Source organism: Artibeus jamaicensis, unplaced genomic scaffold (genome assembly GCF_021234435.1).
Source record: "Artibeus jamaicensis isolate MK-2021 breed Jamaican fruit bat unplaced genomic scaffold, CSHL_Jam_final contig_432, whole genome shotgun sequence".
NCBI classification, from domain to species: Eukaryota; Metazoa; Chordata; class Mammalia; order Chiroptera; family Phyllostomidae; genus Artibeus; species Artibeus jamaicensis.
In genome coordinates this window covers 12,327,762-12,355,183 of record NW_026521828.1, presented here as the reverse complement: position 1 = coordinate 12,355,183, position 27,422 = coordinate 12,327,762, and the positions used below count along the sequence as shown (strand labels likewise).

The 27,422-nt window shown below is 55.6% G+C and overlaps 2 protein-coding genes across 11 annotated transcripts in view; one reads left to right on the top strand and one right to left on the bottom strand.

The window, feature by feature from the left end:
• The first annotated feature begins 59 nt into the window (after positions 1-59).
• GPX3 (glutathione peroxidase 3) lies at positions 60-7,839 on the top strand. The gene is made up of 5 exons (XM_037156933.2): positions 60-222; positions 4,544-4,697; positions 5,819-5,936; positions 6,331-6,430; positions 6,829-7,839. Exons 1-5 carry the CDS (start codon positions 139-141, stop codon positions 7,048-7,050), a joined length of 678 nt encoding a protein of 225 aa, XP_037012828.1. The 5' UTR covers positions 60-138; the 3' UTR covers positions 7,051-7,839.
• Positions 7,840-8,278: 439 nt separating this feature from the next.
• Positions 8,279-27,422, bottom strand: part of TNIP1 (TNFAIP3 interacting protein 1) — a 46,829-nt gene continuing 27,685 nt past the window's right edge. For 4 of the 10 annotated variants that reach the window (XM_037156924.2, XM_037156932.2, XM_037156923.2 and 1 more), the window contains 13 exons: positions 27,002-27,193; positions 24,132-24,226; positions 22,775-22,895; positions 19,539-19,628; positions 18,091-18,156; positions 17,803-17,934; positions 15,683-15,811; positions 13,598-13,729; positions 12,246-12,371; positions 11,707-11,772; positions 11,133-11,324; positions 9,624-9,714; positions 8,279-9,033 (listed from right to left, as the gene is read on the bottom strand). In XM_037156924.2, coding sequence (XP_037012819.2) covers positions 8,999-9,033; positions 9,624-9,714; positions 11,133-11,324; positions 11,707-11,772; positions 12,246-12,371; positions 13,598-13,729; positions 15,683-15,811; positions 17,803-17,934; positions 18,091-18,156; positions 19,539-19,628; positions 22,775-22,895; positions 24,132-24,226; positions 27,002-27,193 — 1,467 coding nt within the window. In that variant the 3' untranslated portion in view covers positions 8,279-8,998. Of the gene's footprint in view, positions 9,093-9,623; positions 9,715-11,057; positions 11,105-11,132; positions 11,325-11,706; positions 11,773-12,245; positions 12,372-13,597; positions 13,730-15,682; positions 15,812-17,802; positions 17,935-18,090; positions 18,157-19,538; positions 19,629-22,774; positions 22,896-24,131; positions 24,227-27,001; positions 27,194-27,422 lie in introns of all 10 variants that reach the window. The other 6 variants (XM_037156928.2, XM_037156929.2, XM_037156925.2 and 3 more) reach the window with 6 other exon arrangements.

Sequence of the window (27,422 nt, the reverse complement as noted above, 5' to 3'; positions counted from 1 at the left end):
AGGACTCCGGGCCGGCCACAGATTGGTCATCACTGAGGGCTTGAAAGGTGGCTGAGAGTGCTGGACACCTCAGTCGGAGGGTGACCCGGGATCAGACAGCGTTTCAGGCAGCGAGCCCGAGACACCCCCCAGCCCGCCATGGCCCGGCTGCTCCGGGCATCCTGCCTTTTGTCCCTGCTCCTGGCCGGCTTTGTCCCGCCGAGCCAGGGACAGAAGTCGAAGGTGAGTAGCCTTCGGGGTGGGGAGCCAGGGAACACGCATAGACCCCAGGCGTCCAGCTCTCGGTGGAGAAGCATTCCTCTTCCCGGGCTCCCCTCCAGGAGGCCGACACCCAGGTGACAGGGACACCCTATACCAGATGCCTCCCTCTCCTACGCCGGGACCCCCACCCCCAGACCATCGGTCTCCTCTCAGTTTCACCTGTGGGAGAGCAGGGTGCCCCGGTGGGCAGAGTGAATAGGGGAGCAAAATCCCTCTCCCCGAGTTCGCAGTTTCTTCCCCAAGGCTACCTCAGGGTCGCCTTGCAACATCCATGCCACCCCTGCCCCTGAGCTGCTGCCCTCCAGTCAGATCTGAAGGGGGGGCGGCCACAGAAAGGGGCCTAGAGCATGGGCAGCGAGGTTCCCAGAGAGACCAACAGCCCCCCGGTAAGGGAGGGAGAATTGTAGCTGGAGGGTCCCCTGTTTTGAAGAACTGCCTTGGGGGGCTCTGCTAGCCAAGAATAAGCACAGGTGGAAGTGCGCTTGGATTGGGGGCGTTGGTAGGAGGGGCAGAGATGTGAGTCGGAGAGAGCTCTGGAGGGGCAGTGTGCCGCGGCCAGGACCGGACTCGCTCCCTGCTCCTTTCCGGGCCTGTTTTTCCATCTTCAGGAGGCGCGTGTGTTGGGGGGGAGGGGCAGCAGCACGACGAAGCTGACGACTTCCGAAGGGAGGCTGGGAGTAGCTGCAAAATGCACACACTCTTTTCTGAAGCGCACTCCTGGTGTTGGAGCCGCTTCGTAGGAGAGGCAGAATCCCCTGAGCCTCAGTCTGTCCCCAGCAAGCTACGAGACCCTAAGCTAGGCCAGGGTGACCTGGCATGTCCATCTCCTTGGATCGCGCACGCCGAGGTGGGCCCTGTGGACTTCTCCCCGTCCCCAGGGCAGGGAGGCAGAAGCCAGGCATAGACCCAAAGAGAGAGATCTCCGTCTCCAACCTGAACACCTGCCCCCACACTCGTGTGAGCTCAGGAGAACCTTTGAGCCTCTGCGATTCTAGTATCTTCTGGGTCCTTATTCTGAGATCTTAGGAGTCCATGATTCTGTTTCCAAAATTCTATCTACTGCTCAGGAAGCCCACTCCAAGCACAGGGTTCCTTCTGTCTGTTTCTGTCCCCCACCCTGTCCTCAGCCCGAATCCCATTCGGTGCGCCCCTCCTCGCAGTCAGCCTGGAGACTAGATGGCTATCAGGTTACTTCCTCCAAGCCTCCTCCTTTGTATTCAGACCTGTTCCCAATCTCCAACCCAGACGGCATTTTCCAGGGCAGGGATGGGACTGATTTTGAGATTAGGGTGTGGAGCGGAGGTGGGGACAGACCACGGGCAGGTCGGCCCCATGGAGTCAGTGCTGTGCCCTCAGTTTGGGGAGAGTGGGAGAAGGGAGGGTTGGGCCCTTCCTCAGGAAGGCCGGAGGTGAGAGCACGGACCCCAGGAATAACTCATCACAGCTGCGAGTTCTCTGCAGTTCCCTGGGGAGGAAGAGCTGGGTTCAGAGGGAACAGGATGGGTATGGTCTAGAAAAGTCGTAGGGTGAGGTGTGATGATATCAGATGCTACCAGCCAGGACTTGCTGGCTAATGAGAGTTCGGGCACCTCATCTCTCCTCCCAGGTCCTTAGAGAGTGGAGATATCATTACCCTGGTTCTAGGACTCAACCACTTACCTTACCCCACCACCCGCACCCCAGGGCCAAGAGGTGGGACACACGGGACATGGGATGGGCCAGAGGTGATGGTCCCAAAGAGATGTTTGCCTCCTCCCAATTCAAAGGCATGGGCTAGAGAACAAAAGGAATCCTCCTTTCCTTGCTCTGTAGTCCATCGTGATGCTGCCCAGGCTCTCTGTCCTTGTTCTACAAAAGGACTGTGCAGAAGCTGGAGACAGTAACAGCTGCTGACGTGCACAGGACCCTAGTAACCGCTGGTTTCTAGGTGACTAAACCAGGCAGAGAGAATCATTGGACCCACAGGCTGACAGAGCTGAAGGGCCCTCAAGACGGCATTGAATCTGACTACGTCTCATAATGGAGGAGCGGGAAAGGAGTGGCCCCAGAGTCAGCGGCCCAGAGCTCAGGTCTCCTGCCCCCTGCCCCCCAGGTTACCCTTTCACAGAATCCCACTGATGGGGCTGTGAGATAGAGGAGAAAGACACAAGACCAGCAGCCCCAGCCAGCAGGCTCCTGGCCGAGTCCCCGCCCCCTCCCACTCTCACCATCAGACTCTCCTGTCTTGTCCAGCTGCCGGAGGATTGAGGCACTCCCCCTGCCTCTCTCCTCTAGCTTTTCTGACCTCCCCTGTTGAAGGTGCAGGGCTCTGGGGTTCTATGGGCCTAGAAGAGGGACGGAGGCTCACATAAGAACTGGGCTGCAGTGGTGAGTGCAAGCCATGGCTTCCCCGACCGCTGGCCACACTCTGACCACCCTCACCCCCACATTGGTCTGGTCCCTCCTGCTGGGGACACTCTGCCAGTGCATCATCCTCTTCATACTGGCTGGGGAACATTGTGACAATAATGTGGGAACAACAGGGCCCTTTGCCTTAGCTGCAGGCAGAATAATTACTGTCCCTCAATGTGGGGACTTCTTTCTGAGAGGCTTTCAAGACAGTCTGAAGAGCCAGCAGATTCTCACAGCCGTTTGGGGAGGCTCAGAGGGTCCAAGTGACTTGCTGGGGGCTACACAGACAGCAAAGACTAAAACCTAAACAGAGGAGACGCCCCTTGCCCCACCCCCCACCCTGCAACTGTGCCCAGAAGTTGATCCACCAGTTGTTTGCGAGCTTTCGTTATTTGGACAACCTCCTGGCTTTTCTCCCTCTCCATCTCCCAGAGTTCGTTTTCCAGTCTGGGCGGAGTGGAGGAGGCGGAGAGGTGTGCAGGGAGGCCCTGCCTTCCGGCCGCCGGACCTCTGTGGCCAGCCGGGCCGTAGTTTGTTGTGCCCTTTGTTGTTTGTATTTTGAAGTGGACCTGATCCCAGCTGGGGCCAAGGAGGCCCAGGGGCTGCAGGGATGTTGGGCTCAGGTCTAGCGCCCACCAAGTCAAGGAGTGGAATATTAGGCTCATGTAAAGCAGGGAATTGGCACTGAAGCTGAGAGAGCTTACAGTTCTCGGGAGATGGAGGGGCCCAGCCCCACCTGGCTCAGCAGCCTGTGGCATCTTAAAGGCTTTTCTTCACTCTCCTGGAGCAAGTCTTCCAGGACTGATGGGAAGAGAGGGCGTGGATTTGCTCCTGAGACTCTAATCACCTGTCTCTACCTCTCTCGGTTAGTTGGTCTTCCCACCTTTCATAGGCAGTCAGGGCCGGAAAGCGCCTTAGGAGAATAGTGGTGAGCCCCCTTCCTCCCCGTCACAACCGCCCACCTGCTGATTGTTACCAATGCCATGACGTCCTTTCAAGAGTAGATGCAGATCTTTGTAATCTGGGCCAGAAATGAGAGAGCAGCAGAGTCGAATGCAATTTCCCGCCTGCCAGCAGTAACTCCACTGAGAGGATGCTGTCAGGCCGGCGTGGTTGAAAATAGTTGGTCTAGTTCAAGGTTCTCGTTTTGTAAAAGGGGAAACTGAGGCCCAGAGAAGCGAAAGGGCCAGTCCAGGACCACACAGGGAGTTAGACATGGAATCCAGGCCCGCCGACTGGCAGTCCAGTGCTTTGTCCCTACTTGTCCTGGAGCGGAGGTTGGGCAGAGAGGAAGGCACAAGGGCCGTCGTCACAACTGCTTATTTATGGGGATGTCTAATAGATGCGATCCACTGTTCTTCACCCTTCATGCTCATGGCGGGCCTGGCCCCATTCCTGGCTCCTGCTTCTACATCCCTGTAGCAGCAGCCTCAGCTTTCCAGGCCTCCAGGTTTGGAATCTCTGAATCACCCCTTTCCATACCGCCACTTCTTTCTTTCCACTCAGGTCTTCCTTTACAATGGTCTGGTTCGGGCCCTCCCGGTCACTTGCCTGGACTATTGCAACAGTCAGCCAACCAGTGTCCATCAGCCCATCCAGCAACACAACCACCTGTGTCAGGGCAGATCCGTCAGGGCCTGGCAAATACTCACAAATTGACATGTGCCATGAGGTACTGCCTGCATTAAGGAATTCTCTAGGTTTCCATAGCACTCACCAGCACGTGAAGTTCTTCCATAATTGTGCCCTGGCACAAGGAATTAGGAGACCTCAGTTCTAGCCTAGTTCCAAAGCTTGGAGTGGTCTTGGTGCCTTCCCTGGTCGTCAGCATGGAGACAGCCCAGCTCCCTGGCAGCTCTGACTGCTCCCTGGCACCGGTCTTCTGTTGCAGACGGACTGCTACTCCGACGTGAGCGGCACCATCTTTGAGTACGGAGCCCTCACCATCGATGGGGAGGAGTACATCCCCTTCAAGCAGTACGCTGGCAAGTACGTCCTCTTCGTCAACGTGGCCAGCTACTGAGGCCTAACGAACCAGTACATCGGTAAGAGCCCACCCCACCTCCCCTGCTTTATCTGGGCTGTTTCCGCTGGCCGGGAATATTCCAATCACAGGTGCTTTTCTGGTGCAAGTGGGGAGGGGCGACAGTGACCATGAGGTTCCCTGATCCTCCGTGGGTCCCAATACTGTGCTCCATGGCTTTGTGAAGATGGTGACCTAAGCCTGAGATCTAATTGCCCTGGACACCTTCTAGAAAGTTCCATGTTATCCTTCATCCCTGGTCACCTCACCTGCCCTAAAAGCAGAGGGATGGAGGAGACTGGGTTTGTGCCTAAAGTGTCCTTTCCCTGGAGTAAGGATTGGTAGCTTTGCCTTGCTGAGAGTTCCTCACCTGCCCTTAGCCCCCTGCCTTTAGCCTTATTGCCCTCGGCACTCCTCTTGGCCCGTCTGGAAAGCAGGCGCTGGGCTGCAGGCCGTTCCACCTAGGTTTTGTGACCTCTGGTGTCCCCACCCATTTCTTTTTAGCTGGGGCAGAGTACAGAGAGGTAGTGGAGGAAAGGGGTAGTGCTGGGTTGAGCACAGTCAGGGGTGAGGGGCTGGAAGTGAGGTAGCAATCTCAGTGTCCTGCCTGGCGATGACCAGCAAATCCCTGCACGTGGAGTGACAGTGGGCTGGAGGGCCTGGTGGTCAGGTGCTCTGTCCAAAACGCTTGTCAGGCCCCTGGAACAGAGTGCATTCGAGGAGGAGATGGGCTGCGTACTGGCCTTGGATAGGTGGCCAGGGGGCCACTGAGGGAGCTGGGCCAGAGCCTCCCTCGGACCCCTGAATTGCCAGAGTACAGGAGGGGCGTGAGGGCCCTACCCTACCCCAGGGAAGTCCTCGGCCTTCTCCCAGGGATGGAGAGTTTTTGCTCCAGGAAACCTGATTGTGAGCGTCGTGGAGGAGCCTGGCCCATGTGGTGGACTTTGGCTGTGGGTGGGTGACTGGCTACATTACCTTCTTTCCCCCTCAAACCTCCAACTCATCCAGCTTAGTCAGAAGATGGGACTTGAACCTCAGCATTGACACATTCACTGAGTGATCTCGGGCCACAGTGATTTCAGTTGTACGATGAGGCAGGGCTCCTTGCCGGGCCATCCGGTCTTTGTTCTCTCCACATCCCAGAACTGAATGCACTACAGGAAGAGCTTGCCCCATTCGGTCTAGTCATTCTGGGCTTCCCCTGCAACCAATTCGGACAACAGGAGCCGGGAGAGAACTCGGAGATCCTACCTTCCCTCAAGTGAGTGCTTACTCAGTGTCCAGAGAAAGCTCCGCCAACACAGCCAGCCCGTGTCCCAGACTAGGCTTCTCTTGCATCAGCCCCCAAGAACTCTCCCTTCCCAGGAACCTCGTTTAGTAATAAGGGGAAGAGGGGACAGGAGAGGGACAGGGATGGATGGCTGGTCGTGACTGCATCATGGGGGAAGGCGGGTGCACGTGGGGGTTCCTGAGAAGGCACCAACTGGGAAGACTGCAGACCCGCACCATGTGCCCATTCATAGTCAGGGGCTCCCCCTGCCCCATGGAATCCAACCCAGATCCCAACCCCCCTGCCCCGTTCTGTCCCTTCCTCTCATTTCTGAGCCCTGTGCCCATCCATCTCCTTGGGACCCACCTAAGAACATTCCTCGTAGGCATGTCCGACCAGGCGGAGGCTTTGTCCCCAATTTCCAACTCTTTGAGAAAGGAGATGTGAACGGGGAGAAGGAGCAGAAGGTCTACACGTTCCTGAAGGTGAGTGTGCAGCGCCGCCTGCAGGAGTGGCTCTGCCCAGCTGCCGCTGGCTCGGGTCAGGGCCACCACCGCTCTGGGCTCCCGGCTCCGGTCACACAAAGACCAGGCCTCTGGCCCAGTCTCAGGCTCTCAGGAATTTCTTGGCACCTGTCGTTCCAACTACAGGGCTTGGTATACCTTAGGGTCTCATCAGCCCATTTTACAAGTAAGACCCAGGTATGGCTCCTGAAGGGACAGATTAAAGGCCTCACAATCCGCTAAAGCCAAAGATGTTTCTGGGATCCAGTCTTCGACCTCCCAAACTGGGGCTGTTTTCTCTGCATCAGCTGTTCTCCTGCCCCGGGGAGGAAGGTGGGAGGGGCCTGGGGCAGGGTTAACAGCAGGCATTCCTGTTCCAGAATTCCTGTCCTCCCACCTCGGAGCTGCTAGGCTCCCCTAAACGCCTCTTCTGGGAGCCCATGAAGAACCACGACATCCGCTGGAACTTTGAGAAGTTCCTGGTGGGGCCAGATGGTAAACCCATCATGCGCTGGTACCACCGGACCACGGTCAGCAACGTCAAGTTGGACATCCTGGCTTACATGAGGCACCAAGCAGCCCTGGGGCTTAGGGGGAAGTAATGGAGACCTGCCTCACCCCACACCCACCATGCAGGGCCAGGGAAGGCCTCTGTTCAGGAAGGAATCCGCTCCTCCAGCCACACCACACTCCCACCATAGACCCCTTCCTATTAACAAGGCCCCAGTCTGACACAGAAGCGTACATACGGTTGTATCTGTACTACTGTGCACATGGGTGTTTGCTCATGCCTACAAGTGTGTGAATACACCCGCGTGTATAGCCGCACGTGTCTGCCTGAACACCCCGGGATGTGTGCCCTCAGCTGTGTGCTGTGTGGGGAGTGCTAGAGAGTGACACCCTTCTCTCCAGTGATGGCACACTGTCAGCTGAGCCCAAAGGAAAAACCAGCTCCAGACCCAATTATTCTGCTCTACCTGGACCTTAGCTTCAGGTAGCTTCAGGGCCAGCATCTCCCACTGCCTCTAAATACCACCACTGAAGTGCCCGGAAGTTTCTGGGTTTGCCACACTGTCCAGCCTCCCTCCTTCCTGAAGGGCCCTCCCGAGCCCCCCATCCCACCGCACGGCGCTCCCTGAGCAGCCAAGGCAGGCGAGAGCGCAAGGCACGTTCTCCAGGTCAGGAGTGGTGTCTCCATGAAGGAGGGGCCCGAAGCCCTGTGGGCGGACCTCCCCTGAGCCTGTCCGAAGGGCCAGCCCTTAGTGCATTCAGGCTGAAGCCCGCGGGCAGGGACGCCACCCCTGCTACTTTGGAGGATGTGCCGTCAGTCCTCACCCTGACCCACGGCATAAGACTCGTCCCCGTGTGCCCAGTAAAGCCTTTCTGCAGCAGCTGAGCCTACTGTGGTGCTTTCTCAGAAGTGCGGGCGTGGCCGAGAAAAGACGCGAAGGGGTACAGTACTTCAGGCTCGGGCTTTGGTCTCCACCTAGGCCCACTCAGCTCGTCTCACTCAGTATGTGGAGTTTATGAAACATCTGTTCTCATTCCCTCCCACAATTCTCCAAGGCTGCTGGGGCTGCTATGAGGTGTCCTGTCTGCAGGTGAGGAAAGTGGTGCACCGAGGGCCCAGGCCTCGCAGTGTCTCCTGACCAGTGAGGCACAGGGCTGGAATTCAGACCCCGGTCACCTGACTCCCAGCCTCACTCTCCCAGGTGTCTGAGCAGGACCCCAGGGCGTATCAGCCTAGACTAACGGTGATGCTCTCGGGAGATGGGGGAATGGCACAGAGGACAGGGATTGACTGGGAGGGGAACATAAAAACACCAGTCACCAAATCTTCCATTTGATTTATATCCAAGATTCGTGCAAAGAACTGCCCAGGGAAGGACAGCCACCCCAGTCGGGGCCTCCAGCACCACAAACCTCCCGTGGTGAGGCAGAGGGCCTGGCAGCTTCAGGCGGGGGCCACCCGGCCGATGTGGCTGGCGTGGCCTTCATCCCAGGCCGCACTGGCACAAGCAAGGCTGCCGTGGCAGAGGCGGAAGGCCCTGCAGCGGAATATCCCGTCCGATCTTCCATTCCCAGAGGCAAATGCACACTGCCCGCAGCTCCTCGCGAGGGGAAGGGACGGGAGTGGTCCGGGTCTGTGAGTACAGAGCTTGAAGCAACAACCAGACAAGTACCGAATGTGATTCCCAGAGGGGCTGGCCCACCTCTGGGGGCATTCTGGAAAAAACGGGTCTCAGCTGCATCCTGCTCTTGAGATTGATGTCCCCTGGCGGATTCCACGAAGGATGGCAGGTCCTCTCTCCACCCGGGGGCAGGATAGCGGGTTTTTTCCAGTCACACCGGAGGGAGGGCCTTCTGAGGTAGACCCTCCCCAATCTGTCAACAGTTCAGGTTGGAGGCTGGGGCGCAAGCTGCTGGCCCATCTCAGCTTCTTGTCGGCGACACTCTGGCCACACAGAGCACGGGACCCCTAGTTTTTTGGTAATCCATAATCTGCTGGCTCTGCAAAACGAAGGTGGAGCCACGTGATGCAATCTGGTCTCACTGAGGCCCCTTGTGGTCATTTTTTGTGGAGTCTAAATAAACAAAAATTTGGAGGACTTAAAGATGAGGTAGTATAGTAGGTTTCAAAGTCCTGTGGAAACCAACACAGCAACAGGGAAAATAACAGCTGGAGTTATTGTGTACGTGTACCGAGCGCCAGGCCCTGGGCTAAGTGCCTTAGGTACGTTCAGCTCAGTCCTGTGAAGGAGGCGGACTGCGATCCTTCTACGGAGGACGAAGCCAGGGCACAAAGCGGTTCTAAAAAACCTGCCCACGGTCCCAGATCTAGAAAGTACTGGAGCCTAGTCAGTCCGGCCCCAGACCCCAGAAGTGGGGCATATTCTGGAGGAGGGGACACAGACCCGCCCATCTGGGTCCCTTCTGCCCCTCAGCAGAGCAGCCTCTGAGGGGTCCACAGAGCCTCCAGGACTCTGGAACATGAGAACACCACGAAGCCCCCAATCCCTCCTCCCAGCCACTGACTGCCCCAACCACACTCCCAAGCTGCCCGCAGTCTCCACCTGCACACCTTCTCGGGGGCGTGCTGCCTCCTGCAGAGCCCACGCTGTCTGCGCAGCTGAGGCCCTTCCCAGAGTCCTCTGCAGCGGCGGACCACGCTTACCTGGTTCTGCAGGCCTAGCTGCAGGCGAGTCTGTCACTTGGGAGGTCTGACTGCGCGTGCCTCCATAGGGTGGCCTCCAGGTGTACTCTGGCTGCAACAAGACTGGTGCTTAGTGACCAATAACCACACTTGAAAATTACAACAGCAGCTGTCATGCCCAAACAGCACTAAATACATATTAATCAAGTATATTGGTGTCCCTTTGTTATCTGCGAGGGATTGGTGTCCCCCTACTCAAGGATAACAAAACCCACAGGTGTTCAAGTCCCTTCAAAGAAACGTGTAGCATCTGCATGTAACCTGTGCATGTCCTCCCGTGTACTTTAACTCATCTCTGGATTACTTGTATCATACAATGTAAATGCTGGGTAAATAGTTATACTGTACCCTTTAGGACATAATGACAAGAAAAAGAAAGTCTGTACGTGTTCAAGTAGAGACACACCATTGTAGATCTAATTGCACAGGACATGTGACCAACAGTGTAACAGTTTCCCCAAATACTTTCTTTTTACTGAATTTACTGGGGTGACACTGGTTACTAAAATTACACAGGATTCAGGTGTACGAGTCTACGACACACCATCTGTATACTGTACCGTGTGTCCACCAAGTCAAGTCTCCTTCTGTCACCGTTTACCCCCTCATCACCCTCTTCTACCTCCCCGAATGTTTCTAACCCACGGTTCGTGGGAACCACAGATGTGGGCCCATGGACGGGGAGGGCTGACTGCAATCGCACCCTGAGAACAGTCCAGGCTGTTGCTCCCATTTCACTGGTGAGCAAACTACGCCTCAGGGGGGTTATGTAAGTTTTTCAAGGTCATCCATCTAGGAAAGCGGCCAAATTTCGATTTCGAATCCAGGTCTCTACCACCCCAGTTTCTTAAGCCTGATGCCATACTCCAGCATTTAAAGCTGTGTGTAAAGAAGCGTCACAGGGAGAGAAGCTGGAAGAGGCTGGAGAGCAGGCTGCTGTCACTGTCCTGGTGAGAGTGGGGATGCAGAGGCAGCTGAGGCGGAGGGACTGGACAGGACAGGACCGGGGACAGCAGCTGTTTGGAGAAAGAATGATAAGCAAGGAAAAGAAAAGAAAGCCAAAAAGGGAGAGAGAGAAGAAAAAAAGGAAAGGAAATTGCAAAAGGAAAAGAGAAGGAAGAGAAAAAGGGAGAGCACGCACAGTGAGGGTCGGTGCTTCCTGACCACACGTGGAAGTGGTGAGAAAAAGCCCGACCCGAGCTCTGATACGCCTGGCCTGGCTGGTTGGACAGGGCCCTCCTTGTGGCCTCACCCCCCTTCTCAGCCTTTTCTGTCCTCCATCAGTGACCTGGAGCAGCTCTGGACTGGACAGTGCCCCCCTGGTAAGCAGGCCAGAGCTGGGCCCCGGACATCTGAGTGCTGGCAGGAGGGAGCTGGAGCTTCTGGCACCCTCACCTGGCCTTGCCCTCTGGAAAGTGTCTGGAGCGGCCTGTGTGTGCGTCCTAGAGTGAAGGAGGGACACGAACTCACCAGATGGAAGAGGCGCGAGTTGGGGAGCGGGGGCGGGTGCTCCATGGGCACGGGGGGCGGGAGGTATCGGATCTGGGACCGGTCCTCGAAGCCGTGGTGGGGCACCATGGCTGGCATGGGCGGGTAGGCGTAGGGGTAAGCAGCGCAGAGGTGCTCTGGGTGGGGCTCCACGTGGTAGCGCTCTGCCGAGGCCTGCGAGAAAGGCTGGGGTCTGCCTCTGGCCTGTGCAGCCTGTCACAGGCCACCCCCAGTGACACCCACCTCATCTCTCATCCTCTAGAATTATAGTTCTCTGAGGGTTGGCACATGGGCATGGGAGCTGCTACACGGGCATCGAACACTGGCTGGTACATGGACAGGGAAGGCTGGCACGTGGGTGTGGAATACCAACAACGGTGACAGCTAATGTGACCTGAGTACTCACTCTACCCCAAGTACTCTTCTCAGTGCTCTACCAGCATGACCTCATCAGTTAGCTGGGCATCTGAACAAACACTGCCTCTCCCACCGGACTGCAGTTCTCGGAAGGTCGTCAGGCAAAGTGCGTGCTGCTGCCTCCCTCAAGCCCCCTCACCTTTGCCTTCCTCTTCTGCTGTTTAAGGGCTTCTTTTGCCTTTTCTTCATCTTTGAATGCTTTTAGCTAAAAGAAGACAGGAGGGAGAGATGACTGTCAGCTCTAGTGCTTCTTTAGCAGCCCCAGGGTTGATGAGCAGATGCACGGGACCAGTGGCCTGGGCTGTCCTCCCTGGCCCGGCCCTGTGGCCGCAGGAAGGGCTATTCACTGTGGGAGGTCAGAGGGGTCCCCATGAGCTCACTGCTTCTGTGCTTCCATAGTAACACTTTTTAGCTGCATGCTGGGAGACAGTGGAGAACTCAGGGCCAACCCCTAAATTTGCTCTTTAAAGGCATCGAGAGTGGCTGAGGAAAGTCAGAGCTAGAGGTCAGAGTGGGGGGTGGGCTGTCCTGCTGAGGCTCAGAGAAACTCAGTAGCAGAGCCAGAAGGAGAAGCAGTGAATGACGTGACATCCAGTCTCACCAGGGACCCTTCAATCTGTGCCCCCACCCACCAGGAGGACAGGCCAGCGGGCCCCTCCTTGGGCCGGCTCTTCTCACCTGGGCGTTCGACAGGGTGACCTGGGCCTGCAGTTTCTCCACCTGCTTCTTCAGCTCCTCCTTCTCCTCATTCATGCGCTCCCGATCGCTGCGCTCCCTCTGGAAGTCCTCCTCAAAGATCTTCACCTGGAGGGCAGGGAGTGGCGAGGAGGGGTGAGGTGACAGAGAGGGGCAGCTCTGAGCGGAGCCCAGACCTGCCGAGTCCCGGAACTCCAGCCTGTTGTCACACCGTCTCGGCAGTCCTGCCCCCAACTTCAGACCGAGTACTTCTGGATCCCTCAGTTTTACAGCCTGGGCTTCAACACAGGGCTTCACTTACACGAGGGGACCTATGGCAGACCCTCTCACTCTGCTTCAGCCTCCGAGGTGGAGGCCATGAGACCAGAGTGTGGATGGAAGACCCTCCGAGAGCAGAAGGCCTACAACACTCTCCCGAGACTCCGGGGGTCCCTGGCAGGGAAGGGGCTGGCCCGAGGCTCTGCCTCCACACCCACAGATTCAACCCTTACTGGTCCCGATGACTCAGAGGCACCCACGGCATGACACCACACAGAGGCACACGCAGCAACTACGGCCTTTTCAATCACCTTTCAAATCTCCTGTGTCCCTCGAGGAGAAAGTCCCCACCTGATGCTAGTAGGTATTTAATGTCCTGCAGATATGTGTTAATTTCCCTTCAGTGACCGGAAAGAGGACTCAAGCTCAGAGTCTACATCAGACAAGAGTAGCCAGCTAGAGTTTAACAAAACTGCTTGGCTTTTATTGTATTTCTTGCTTATGGTGACTTTCTATTTATGCAAATAATAAACAGGTTCTTTCATTTATAACACTGATATAAAGCTCCCTTTTAATTACCTTTATTGAAAGTAATTTATTTAAAATTTATTCTTTAAAAAATTTTTCATTTATTTATTTTTAGAGAGAGGGGAAGGGAGGGAGAAAGAGAGGGAGAAAAACATCAATGTGTGGTTGCCTCTTGTGCACCCCAAACTGGGGACCTGGCCTGCAACCCAGGCATGTACTCTGACTGGGAATCGAACTGGTGACCCTTTGGTTCACAGGCTGCTTGCTACTCAATCCACTGAACCACACCAGCCAGGGCTAAAATTTATTCTTAAAATACTAGGTAAATAATGGCACAACTGGGGTACAGAGATGGCTAAGTCCTAGAGGTGGCAGAGGAATGACCCACCGAGGGACGCACTGCTGGAAAGGGCGGGCCGACCACCAGACCAGGTCCTGGCAGTGACTAGACAGCAGGCCACTGAGTCCGGCTGCCGCGTGATTCCAGGCCCCTCCTGGGCGCTCAGGAACGTTCCACCTCCCGCCCGGCCCCCTCCCCCCGGGCTCACCTGCTGTTTCAGCAGTTCGTTCTGCGTGACCAGCTCCTGTTTTCTGAGGAGGCCCCCAGCTCCCTCGGGGCTCCCAAAGGCTGCTGGTGGAGATGACGGGGAGGCCTGGATGCTCAGTGCTTCCTCTAGGGCCTGAGATCAGGAAGATAAGGGATGGGCCCATCAGCAGAAGTCCTGAGAGTTAGGCCCCACTGGCGGGGTCTTCCTCAGGGACCCACTTCCTGATGATAATAACCACCACCACCAGTACTATCTTATAAATGCTACCCTGTTTATTGACACTACACATGTATCATTTCACTGAGCCCTCTCCGTAAGCCTATCATCCCCATTTCACAGATGTGCAAACTGAGGTTCAAAGACCTGAAATGATTTGTTCAAAGTCATGGCTAGTAAGCAGCAAAGTGGGGATTCAAATCTAGCATGTGCTGTCAACCAGCAGCCTACACTGGGGTCTTCATGTAGAAGGGAGAATTTCCATTTCCCTTTCCCTGGGCCCTGTGGCCCAACCCCAGCACCCACACCTACAAGGAATAGGAAGTCCTTTGGGAGAATCTGCAGTCTCCTCAACCACTGCCCTGCCCTGAGATCTTTAGCTCCTGCAGCCCGTTCCCACCAAGCCAACCCTGCCATCCTCAGCTCTTCTGCAGTTAGATTAGACTGGACTTTAATTTCAACTCGCTCACACATTAAAAGGTTCTGAGTCACTGGTTTTCTCCGTTAGCCCACTGCTCGAGGACCCTGGAACGCCTCTGGAGACCGGCCACGTGGTCACGTGCCTCACCACTGCGTTCCAGCCCCCAGACAGCAGGGCCTCTGCCTGTCATGTGTCAGCACAGCCCACGGCGCCTCGCCAAATGGCGAACAGAAACACCTTGCTCAGCTTGGACCTGGGTCCCCACTTGGTCCTCTTGACTCCCCCAGAAATACAGGGAAGCAGCTGAGCCGAGAAGTCGATGCGGGATGCTGTGAGGGGAGGCTGTGTCTGCCCCATTTCCTCGGTGAGGAGACGGAGGTCTGGGGCGGGGAGGGCCTCACACCGATAACCCGCACCTGTGTCTCCGTCCCGGCCACACCACGGAAACCCGGAGGACAGTGGTCCTGTCTGTGCCACCTCTGCGACCAGCATGGTGGTCACATATTCTGTCTGGATTTAGGCCCCAAGTCCCCCAGCTTGGGACAAATCACTCTTTTCTCTGAGATTAAGTGCCAGGGACCTCAGACTCAGCACAATCAATGCTTTTCAAACACCAAAACCAAACAGGAGGGAAAAGCTGGCCCACAGATGGATGGAATGAGCCCTCTAGGCCTCCAAAGGACGCTTCCTTTCAAAGGTCCCTCCACTGGTACGTTCCTCTGACCCAAGACCTGTGTGAAGGGCAGGGCTGGGATGAGGTCAGCCAGGGTTCAGAGGGTAACACGGAGGCCCAGAGAGGGTACAGGCCTGGCCTGGCCCACTGCCACGGGCCTTGGCCAGGAGGACAGGGTTTCTGCTTTACCGGGCCCACCCCCTGGACCCCACTTCACAGGGGTGGGAGCCCTCTGCCCCACGCTCACCCGTCCCAGTTAGCGAGTATTTCCTGAACACGTGCCTGGTGCCAGGCACTGGGGGGACATGCCCTAGAGAAGAGGCACACCTCCCGCCTCTGCATGAGAAGAGAAAATGGTAAATAAGTAATCACAAGAAAATGCAAGAAGGGGTTTGAAAGATGTTGCCTGTACTCTAGAGGCATAGAACACAGTGACCTGAATGAGATTCTGGGAAAGCCTCGCTGACCTGAGCAGGGTGGCACTGTGTGAGGAAATAGTACGTCCAAGGACAGAGTGGGGAGCAGGCACAGGCTCATCCCAGGCTGGCAACTCAGCGTGAAGGGAGGGGAGGGCAGAGGGGAGGGAAATCTCAGGGCAGCACCGAGGCCCTCAGCACCAGCACCCTGACCCAGACTTGCCCTTACTGCGTGGAGGGTCGGGGGCACCAGTGATGGGGACACCAGTGATGCCTGGGGCACTGTCACTTGAGTCCAGTGTGGCAGCTGGACTCAAGTAAGCTCCACCTGCCCAAGGGGCCGGGGCCCAGGTGCCCACCTTGTTGAGCCGCTGGATCTCCTTTTCCTGGTAATCCCGCTGCCGGGTCAGAGGGCTCAGCTGATCCTGCAGGTGCCGGACCTTCTGGCGCAGCTCCCTGGCCTCTGTTGACAGCCGCTCCTTGTCAGTCTGCGAGGAGCGCAGGGCTGGTGAGCAGGGGCCTCCGCAGGAGGCTGGACCCCCTGCACTGCCTGCCCCGCACTCACCCAGGCCCACTCCCTCTCCTGCTCTCACTCAGCAGCCCTTACGATGCTCACACACAACGCACGGTGCAAGGCACCTGGCGTCAGAGCAGCGAGGCCCATCTCGGTGAGCGAGGCCCCGGGTTCTGACACCAGCTCCTCCACCAGCCATCTGATGCCTGGGGCACTGTCACAGCCCTCCCTGGTCCAAGCTAATCCGTCTGCCATAGGTAAGGGCTTCTGGACACGAGTCACACATGGGCTTCAGGAGGTCTGAGAGCCTCAAAACTGAATGCCAAATTTCCTCTGTGCAGTTTTCTAGGGAGAAATGCCATAGTTTCCACCAGATTTGCACAGGCATCTTCTGTGACACACGAACGTGAGAACCACTGAGACTCTAAAGGACCTCCCTGCTCTTAGTCTCTGAACCCAGAAAAGACACTCAAAGACTTAACTGCAGCATAAGGCAGAAAGTGTTCTCCACTGAGAAACAGTACTGCGAAGTCAGAAGAGACAGCACTACAGTCGAGATGGAATCAGGGAAAGCCTCAAGGTGGAAGCACTGCCTCCACACTCTGGAAAAATCAGGGCTTCTTCCTTGCGCAGGGCCACAGTGGGATTGGCCTGTCGAGAGCACCAAGTCCTAGCCCCCTTATGTGACGGGAAATGACTACAGGGTGGGGAGGTGACTTAACCCAGGCGACACAGTGAGCTGGGGCTGGAGACCTGGGCTCCTGGCGCAGGTGTGTTCTCTCGCTGTGCACGTCAGAGGAAGTATTGGGAACGGGAGGGCGGCCTCGGTCAGAACCTGCGGCCCTGCCCAGACTCCCGCTGCGGAGGCTCCAGGGTTAGCACGGCTTCTGCCCTTCTCTGTGGGGCCAGCCGCGCTGTCCCTCAGCTGAGGGGTGCTGTCAGATCCACCTACCCATTTGAACCAGGGGTCTGGCCGACAGTCACTCCATGTGACAGCACTCAGAGATAAGATAGGCAGTGCCCTCCCTAATCCTCACGTTCGCGGGGAGGGGCGGTCCCTGAGGCAGGCTGACAGCCCAGATCAGGCCCCTGGGTGTCACATTCCGATGACAGGGGACTCTGAAATGCTATCTGTGTTGAAAATGTCCACTTTCCAGCTAAACAGCAGCAGCCCGGGCCCAGTTCCCACGAAAGGGAAGACACTGTGACATAAAATCTCCCCGAGTCTGGGGGTCAAATGGCCTCTCCCCGTTTAGCTGTAACAGGACCCTGCAGGGCCCTGGCTGGTTTCAGTCACAAGCCGCTGCCAGGCGATGCATTCCTGGCCCCCCAGAATGAAATCTGGTTCCTCTTTCTGCCCTCTCCCTGACCCCATAACAACTTCTGTGCAGTACTTAATACTTAATGCCCTTCCACTTGTTTGCTTCCTTAACCCATTGTTTAGCATCTCCTCCCCCTCAAAGGTGGGACTGGACTGTGCGGCAGAGTCCCTGCACCCAGCACAGAGCCCAGGGTGTGCTCTGAGGAACAATGAGAGGGTGAACCAATCGAGAAGGTTCTTCTCGCAACAGCCCCCCAGTCCAAGAGCCAGCACAGCTGGAAACAATCAACAGCACCCCACTTTCCTGCCCCCGCCCCCCCTGCACCACAGCCTGCTCTCTCTTTTATATTCTGTGCTTCCCAAGCCGGTAAGACTGCAACTGAACAAAAAGTTCTTCTGAAGGAAAGTAAGAAAATACAAAAGCAAGAGCTAATTCAATCTTCTCCACGTTTAGAAGGGAAACTAAGGCATGGGGCCGGAAAGCGCTTTCGTCTACAGCCACACAGCCCTGCAGCGCCAGAGCCAGAGCTGGAACCCGTCTCCCTACTCCTGCTCCTCCTCCTTTACCCCACTGACTCCTGGTCAATGAGCAGAAAGGAATGGGCCTCCTGGAGCTGAACCCAGGGCGCAGCAGTCACACTTGCCTCCTCCACTTCAATCTTGGACTTGGCCAGGAGGAGCTTGCGGTCAAAGTCACGCTGCTTCTGCTCCCGCTCAGCTTCCAGGTCAGTCACCTGCTTCTGCAGATCCGCCAGCTTCTGGCGCAGCTCAGTGATCTGGGTTCAGAGGCAGAGGGTGGGGTGCGTGAGGGTGACTGTCCGAGGTTCAAAGCTGCTGAGAAGGAAGCAGCAGGCAGGACGAGAGGATGCGCCCACAATAGCTGAGAACCCGGGCGCAGCCTTGGCCTTGGCTTCCCACAACTCCCACATTACCTTCTGCTCGTACTGCTGCTTCATGGACCGGAAATGCTGGTCCCACTGCTTGTTCACTTCAAGCAGCTGTGGGGAGAGGTGGGGGTCAGAAGGGGCTAAGCAGACAGGACCACAGAGGCCCGGGTCCACGCACACCAGCGTCCCGAGCAGCGCTTCACGCTGCCTCAGTCCCTCGCTTCCCAGCAACTCGGTGCTGCCCAGAACGCCCCTTTGTCATCCGCCATCTCTGTCCTTGCCAGTACAGCGAGACGAACACCAAGGCACAGAAACAGTGACTGCCTTCCGTGTGCAGTCATGTAACACACACCTGAAGGCATCTGATTTTAAAAATTAGATTTTCTTGAGATATTTAAGAAAGTAAAGGTTTAAAATGTTTTAAGACTGGTATTAAATGTTTTTATGAAAAATCTGAGTGAGGTTGTGTTGAAAGTGTTAAACCTAGCTTGTCTGGTGGGCCTCTCTTGTCAATGTAGTAATTCCTCAGGGACAAGAGACAGCCCTGCATCATAAACTAACAGAATAATGGGAAAGGGCATCCCAAGTTCAGACACACAGGATAAAAAGTACTCAGAGTTGAAGGTGTATTTATATATGTATATACTTATATATACCCTCAAAGATAGTTTATTTTCAAGAAAAAAATTTGCACTGCAGTATGTATAACCTTCTTCTACTTTAAAAAACAGATTATACATCAGTAAGTACATAGAAGGAAACAAGGAACATGTAACAAGTTGTTATTAATTGTGGTCTTCTTTAGGAGGTGAGATTCTCAAATCCTTTTATAATGAACACTATATTACTTTTGTAATGGGAAAAAAATACCTTACAGCAATATAAACCAAAGCTAAAATTAATGTGCACTAAGCAAATGACTAGAGGCCTGACTTCCAAATGTTGCCGGCGGACCAGGGGGGCCGGAAGGCCCAGGGACCTGGAGAGGAACCCGGAGCTCCGTGGAAAGGAGCGGCCAAGAGGACAGAGAGGACTGGGCTCCGCCCAGAAGCATGGCCTAGGGGTGGGAGATGGAGGAGCATGTATGAGATGGAAGGGAAGACCTCAACTTCTGGAGACTCTCAGCTGGTTAGAAGGGGCACCACGAAAAGGCATGGGATCTCTCCTGCTGTGACAGTCCCTCCCTCAACCAGCAGCGTGGTGACAGATGAACTCCAGGCTCCCCACTGCTGAGGCTGAAACTCACCTACCTTATCACCACCTCTTCCTACCACCAGGGTTCAGCCTTCCTAAACCACCCCTCCCCTGTCAACAGTTTTAGGCTGTGCCACAAATGCCACCTCCTCAGTGACCCTTGTGGGCAAGGGGGTTGATCCAAGAGACAAGAGTCCAGAACGAGACAGCTAGTCTCTCCCATGACCAGACAGTTCAGTGGTCGTCATGGCAGAGCCAAGGGAGGGCCTTTGTCCTGTGGCTCCCAGGAGCCCACCTACCTCTGTGCGCTGCTGCTCCAGCATCTTCACCTTCTTCTCAGTGGCACTCAAGGCTCCCACCTCTGGGATCTTGCCTGCTGCCACACTAGCCTGGGGAGAAACAGAGAGGGGCCTTCAGCGAAGGCTCAAATAACTGTTCTTTTACCACTAAGAGCTCCTCTAGGGCCCCTCGCCTAGTCTACACCGCTCCACCCTCCCACCCACCAGGACACTGCTACACACCCCGCCATGGAAGCTCCCTTGGGGAAGTCCCGAGATCATTACTCGCCCTCCCTGACCCACAGTGGCTCCTAGGTCCTCCTCCCGCCTCCCCACGGCCTCTTCTCCCCGGCTCAGGCTGCAGCCCTAAGTACTGCCAGCTGCCTCCTCTCCCCCACCCCACATCAGCCAACAAGCCTCCGGCCTGGACGGCAAGAGTGACCTGTTTTTAAATGTCCCATGAAATAATTACTTAAAAATGGTTTTAGAAAGACACAGAAATAAAGATGTGCCTATTTATGACCAGTACGTGTACACACATTTTCTGGCTCTGACCCCTGAGAGGGCCTAAAGCAGTGACACTCCAGTAGCAACGAGCACACCGAGGGCCCAGATCTTGGCTTCTCAACACCATTCTCCAATGGAAAAGGAACAGAGCTCCTTGGACGAGTGGTTAATTCCAGGGCTGGGGCAGGGAATGGGTTTGGAGCATCTTATGGTGCCAGAAGGTGCCAGAAAGTAAGAAAGTGCTTTATAATAACAATAATGGCATGTCCAATGGGCATCGGAGACAACATGAAAGAGCTTCCTATAGTGAAGATGGAACAAGGAGAACGAGAAAATAAATCATGACAGTATTGGATTCTAACCCAAAGAATAAAATAAAATACCCTTGAGTCCACACTGCTAGAAATAGCTTAATCAGAAGTGAGGAGAAGGGAGCACTTTCCTTGATGAGGAATTCTAATCGGTGGCTGTAGATGGCAGGGGGGACACGCAGAACGGCCATCGTAATATTAGTTACCGCAGTCACTGCAGCGAGACTCCCCCAGACACCGAAATCAGCGGGCGAATGTGTGAGGAGAGGCATGACATTTGCACAGCCTACAAGTCTCTCCTCAAAAATAAGTATTAATTATGAAGAGAAAACATGCCACTTTGTACAGAGGAACCTGCCAGCCACTCCTCAGCCCTGCAATCCAGGTCGGAGGTAGCAAGACACACAGGCCTCACACAGCCTTGCCCTGGGGCACCAGGAGGGGCTCAAAGTCACCCCTGTGGTTCCTGCCCAAGTCCGTTACCTCGGCCCAATCATAAGAATGCATCCAAGGGAACCCAAATGGAGGGACATTCTACAAACACCTGGCCAGTGAACCCCAAAGTGCCAAGCTCATGAGAGACACAGGGCCACGGGGACCTGACACAGAGTGGGGGCGATTGAAGAGTCGTGACAGCTAGATCCAATGTGGGACCTGGAATGGATCCGGGCACAGAAGAACACGAATGGAAAACTGGTGAGACCTGCAAAGTCATCGGTTTGGTTACTACCAGTGCTGCGTTTTCTAGTCCACTGAACCGAGGCTGCGTACGACTTGAAGGCATGGAGTGAGCCCTAAGGGCAGAACTCGGGAGGCTCAAGTGCCCCCTGCAGGCTAAGGTCTGTAAGCACACCACAGAACAGGGGTACAGGGAGCAGGCTGGCGGGGGTGGGGGTGGGTGGGGGGGCGGGGGCCCTCCTGGAGTAGGCACTGCGGGTAAAATTACTGGGGAAGGAGGAAAAGGCGGTGCCAGGCTCCCAGAGGGTATACTCTTAACCTCCACAAAGAAGAGAGGAGTCAGACTGCCTGGCAGCTGGCACCAAATCTGCCACTAAGAGCAACAGCTAATGTTGACTGACGGTTGGCCACAGGCCAGGCACTAAACCTCTAGGCGTCACATCCCTGAACCCTCTGACACAGGTTAGTATCTCCATTATGCAGAGGAGGAGACTGAGGCCAGCGGGCGTATGTAACTTGTTCAGGGCGGCAGCAGCATCCCACCCACGCGTGGCTCGGGCATGGGTGCCACCGCTGGGCGTGCCTCCCACAGGACCTCCCACAGGGCGGGACGGTAAGAACATCTGGCCTTTCCAGGGAGTCCAGTGTGATGAGTTGGTATTAAAGGGCTTTGGAAAAATGAAGGGGCCTGCCCAAAGAACCCCAAGAACCCAGGGGAGATTAGGGGAGTCTCCAAGTCACTTCCACAAGAGGGCGGACAAGAGGGCAGGCTCCGACGTGAGGGTAAGTGAAGCAGAGAGGGCTCCTTGGGCAGGATTCAGAAGGCCGCTTCTCAGCGCAGTTCCCTGCTGGACCCAGGTCTGCCAGACAGCCAGGGGTGCAGGAGGGCACAAGGTCACCCCTTCCAGCCTCCTGGCATGGCTGGGTCATGGAGTAATAGCCCTGGCCTTCCTACCTTACAGGTGGGGCAGAGGTCCAAGTAGGACAATGGATTTACCAGCCTTGGGAAAACTTCAGTAACAAGTAATTAAGTTATTAGGATGATTACAAGTACCACACAGGTATGGGGCTTGTTAAAGACATCAAGTCCTGTACTGCAGCCAGGGGAAAGGCACGGCCAGGCAAGGGGAGGAAGAGCCAGCTCCTGCCCAGGGACTGGATGTGAGCCAGGGCGAGAGCAGGGGGCAAGTGGGCTGGCCTGACGGCAGTACCGGGCCATGCCCTCCTTGCTCCATGTCGGAAGCTCCAGGACACAATCACAGCAACTTAGCAAGAGTCCTCTGAGAGGCTAACAAACATCCTAATTCTGCCCAAAATATCTGAGAGGTTAAACTGACGTTTGGGAGCCACCTGGTAAGAGCGACCTTGACAAACCAGGATGTGTTTAGGGAATGTGCTCACACTGAGCAAAGGAGTCACCGCCACGTTCTGTAAGCAATGGCTGGAGGTACTAGAGCTATTCAGCCTGGAGAAGACAGGGCTTGTGAGGGGGCACACAGCCACGGTCGGGGCAGGCAGCCTGAGTGTGTCACGGAATGGATGCTCAGTGTGGCTGAAGGCAGAGTGAGGGTTGAGCAGTGGAAGCTCCCGGGGGGGTGGATTGTCTGGCCAAGCCAAGGAAAACCCATCCAACAATTGGAACCTCTGAGCGGAGGAGCTGGCTGCAGCAGGAGGCAGTGAGCTCACTGCCACTGGGGGCAGCCACGGGGGCTAAGCACCAGCCCCCGGGGATGTGTGTGGAAGGCGTTTCCGACCACGTACCTGTGGCTGTCCGGCTGCCCCCTTCTCGCCCGTGCCTTCCACCTTGGGCGAGCCCAGCTGCCCGCAGGCATCCTCCTTGCCGCTGCTCATCAACAACTTCTTGAGCTCCATGTTCTCCTCCCTGGGTCGAAGGCGAACAGAGGTCACGTGCTGGCAATGGGTTGGGGAGGCCAGGGGCCTCGGACCTACTACTCATCTGAGTCCTGGGGTGAAAGGACTGAGGTGAGCCCTGAAACCTTCTTCGGCTGGAACCACAAAAAACGTCCTTAAGCCATTGGGGGCAATCTGTGGGCCTCCCCAGAAGTCCCCAATCAGCAGCAGGGTTTCCCCAACAGTGGGAAGCCTGTACACAGATCTTCCAGGACACAACCAAACCCGTATTATTAAATAACCCTGGACCACACTCTGGCGAGGAAAGTACATCTTCTCCAATTACGTTCGAACCCCCCATAGGAAGGGAAAGTGGTGATACAGATTCTGGTGTGACTGAAATGTGGAAAGTGTTTAAGTTCTGTTTGCCAGCTGGGTTTCCATGTGACAACAGAAAAACAGAGAGGTAAAGGGGCTTTCCCCAGGTCACACAGCAGCGTCCTGGCTCTTGCCTTGTAGTCATGAGTCTTTTCTCCAGCCCAGGTTTTGGGTAAGACTCCAACTGCTTGGAAATAAATGCATGCAGATTCGAAGTGGACAGAGGCTCAGTGGTGGCACATTACTCCACCTGGACCTCACGTGCCTGTCTCTGAGACTGTCTCCCTCCGCACAATGAGGTCATGGTTTAGCCCTCATGATCTCTAAGGGCACTCTTGAGTTCTGACGGTCAAGATCAGTGCTTCTCAAAGGTGATCCTGGGCCAGCTCACAGCAAAATCAGAGGCCCTTTGGAAAATGCAAATGGCTAGGTCTTGCCTCAGCCCCATGGGCTCAGAATCTTGGCAGAGCAGGGAAGGTCGGAGTGTACACTTGTATGCCTTCCTGACCCTCAGTGACCCTGATGCATAATCAGGTCTGGGACTCACCAGCCCTGACTGTTCTCAGGGAAACTGCAAAACAGAATGATGACCAGCAGGGGGGGCAAAGTCCCGAGCCCTCTCTCCTACAGCCAGCCAGCAGCAGTTAGCAGTCTAAATTTAGGGGCAAGTTCACAAGAAGTGCAATCTGCACAGACCTGCTTCTGAAGTTCTCAAGGCACTTTATAAACAGACACTCCCCAAGGTACCCAAGGAGAAGAACCAAGAGACATCCAAAGCAGGGCTCTGAGCACCGACCCCAGAGCCCTCAGCCCGGAAGTCAGTGCCATGCACCACCCACTCCTCCTGGCCATCCCACTTCTCACCCTGGCTCTGGGAGCCTGGACCTACCGCAGCCTCTCGGCAGCCTGATCCCGCTGTTCCAGGCCCTTGTCCAGTTTGGCCTTCAGAGCCTCATTCTCCTTCCGAAGCTGCTCGCACAGGGTCTGCAGGGCAGAGGGGTAGATGAGGGTGAGGGAAGGAAAGGAGTGCACCCCTAGTGCAGGCTGATGCTGGAGGACAGGACAGGGGCTACAACCATAGTAATGGTGCTGCACTGTGTCTTTACTAAGTTCTCAGTCTTTCGACAAGTACTTAATGAGCACCTAACCGTGCCAGCTACATGGCTGGGTGCTCTTCCACTCAGTGTGTCATCGGAGCCTCGCAGCGTCCCCAAAGCTACATAATTCATCTCTATTTTCAAAGTGGGCTAATGCAGGTGAATTAATTTGCATGAGGTTGCACAGCTGTTAAGAACCACCAAGAAGACCAAACTCCATCTGGCAGGCCCTCACCTAGTCTCCTTCCCCGCTCCCCTCCCTCCCTCAAACATCATGTAAGAGCAGAGAGGGGAGGTAATGGCAGTGAGCTGGGCAGGAGGCAGAGACTCTGAAATTTACCAGATGGCCCACCTGTTCCCTTCCACTTCCATTTCCATTTTCCTGGGACTCCATGCAATCATGTGACTAGTTCTGGCCAAGGAATGATGAGTGCAAGTCATGTGTCCCTTCTAGTCTCTCCTCCCCAGTGCCTGCGGCTGCCTCATACTCCAAAGGCCACGAGATATACGGGCTACTAAACATGTGGAACGAGAGAAAACTTTTACATTCTCCTGAGGGATTTCAGAGTTGTTGGGTCCACAGGAGAGACTTGGGAGGGCACTGAAGCCTGAAACCTGGGGGTGGTCAGACACAAGGGGTCCAAGGCAGAGAAAACTACTGTAACTACTTCCAGTGCCTAGCAGAGGCCTTGCGCCATACCCGGCCTGGACATGCTTGTCCAGTAAACCAAGAAACGAATCAACAAACGAATGAAGAGGAACTGGAGGAGTGTGCCTCTACCCACAGGTGGGGCAAATACCCAGGATGCCACAGCCCTGGGCGGGGCCTCCACGGAACAGAACGTCCTGCTCCTGGCCACTAAGGGAAGTTCGGGACGTGGCCTCATGTGCTGTCCACCCTTCTAGGCTAGAGGGCTATTTCTTCCAAGTTTCTGGGAAAATGCCCCGGGCACAAAGCAGCTGATGGAGAAAGGCCGTCACAAACGTCATCATGTTCCATCAAAGGGGCTAAGAGAGCTCAACTGTGAGTTCGTCAGTTCGTTTGTTCATTCATTCGTTTGTTCACCAAATGTGCATTAAGCACCTATTAAGTGCCAGGCACTGGAACACAGTGACGACTGTGACAGACAAGGTACCTTCCTCTCTTGTGAGGCTTATAGTCTAGCAGGAAGTTCAAGGAAAAAAACCCACAAAGTAAAAACCACCTAATAAAATAAAATTACTATAAACTCTGGTAAGAGCTGAGAATGAAACCAACAGAGGCCTGATATAAAAAAATAGCAGAGGTTGACAGGATCCCCTTTTGTAAGGCCCAGTATGGACCCCTATCTCAAACCCTAAAAGATGACAGTGAAAATGATCTCATCCATGTGATGTGCCAGGTTCCATCCCCCCCCCCCCACCCCCCCTCCCCTAGCTCAGCTTTGATGCCTCTAAGCCTGGCTGACATCTGGGAATCTCTCCTGCAGGCTGGCTCTCCAGCCCTGCCTCCCAGTTCGCCCCTCACTGGAGGTGGAAGGGGGCTCCTGCGCTCTCTCTGGAGCCCTCTGCTCCCCACACCTCTCCTCACACTGTGTCTCCAGACTGGATGCCCCTCCTGCTCTTGCCAATCAGCCCAGACCTTTCTCAAGGTTGCGTACAGTAAGACTTCTCCCCTATCTACTGGGCGCTTGAATGTTTGCAGATATGAATGAGGCCTTAGGCTGGTGACTGGTGTAGGAGAGTACAGGAGGGAGGAACAGTTCCGTCAACCAAAGGGGCAGGTGCTTTGGCCCTGAGAGGTCCTCTGGGAGCCTCAGTTTCACCATCTGTACTTCCTTACCCCCAAACCCTCAAGACTAAAATCCCCTGCCCAGAACAAATGTCTGGTCATGATCAAATCTTAACAGGGACTATTTTTCAAATGCTTACTGGTTCTGGTCTGTACCAAGGGCTTTACTTAACACTCACAGCAGCACCATGAAGTAGGCATTCTCAGCACTGCGTTACTGATAGGGACAGTGAAGGACAGAGAGGATACGTGATTCGTCCCGAGGTCATTTGGCAACATGTACTCCTCCAACCAAGGACCCTATGATTTCAAGGCTAGGGCTGGCCTGGGAAGTAAATCTGACCTCATTCCCATGGCACAGGGAGGGTCATGAGAGGAAGCGTCCTCTGCTGGGGAGGCAAGCTGGGATGGGGGCTGAGAGCGCGGCCTTTGGAATATGACAGATTGACGTTCAAATCCCAAGTACACCATCTACCAGCTGGGCAACCTTAGGCAAAAAACAAAACCAAAAAACAAAAAACCCACCTCTCAAAGGCTACATCTCCATCTCTGAAGTAGGAATAATGCCTTTGCTCCCCACTGCTCCCCACCAGTTTGTGGAAAACCAGGCAGGGCCGTTGCCAGCTGCCTGCATCCCCGGCCCAAGGGTACCCCAACCGTGAAATCTGCACTGCCTACCCCGTATTTCCCAATTTCCTTCCTCTTCCTCATTCCTTCCCACAACTTCCTTACCCTGCTCACCACCCCAGACGAGAAGCCCAAAATCGGCCCCCAATGTCAGCGTCACTCTCGGAAGTCCCCAGAGACCCAGGGATTCCCAACAAGAGCTGGAAGAGGTGGACAAAGAAGCGCGCTGACCCACAGTGGGGGCCCTCCCCTGGCCGGCCTCACCTGCAGGATGGAGGTGCGCTGCTCATTCTTGTGCACCTTGGAGGCCAGCCGGTTGAACTCCAGGGCCATGCGGCCCAGGTGGGTGAAGAGCTGGCTGTGGTCCGGCTCCTCCGCGCACACGCTCAGGGTGGTCTCCAGGCGCTGCAGGTGCAGCATCAGGTTGCTGTCCTCGTGGGGCAGGGGGCCCAGATCCTGGGGAGGGGGCAAGGACCAGTCTTTACAAAGGCTGAGTAGGCATCGCTGGCCATCCGCCCTCTGCTTCCCCATTCCTCATGACTCAGTTTCCCCCTCTGATCCCAGCTCGGCCCAGGGAAATTCTCCAGTTACACGGGTTCCCTGTCTGGGACTGACTCACAGGGCAGGACCAGGGGCTCCCAGGCCACCGGCTGGCTCGCCAGCAGTGAAGCCGTTCTCCCTCCTC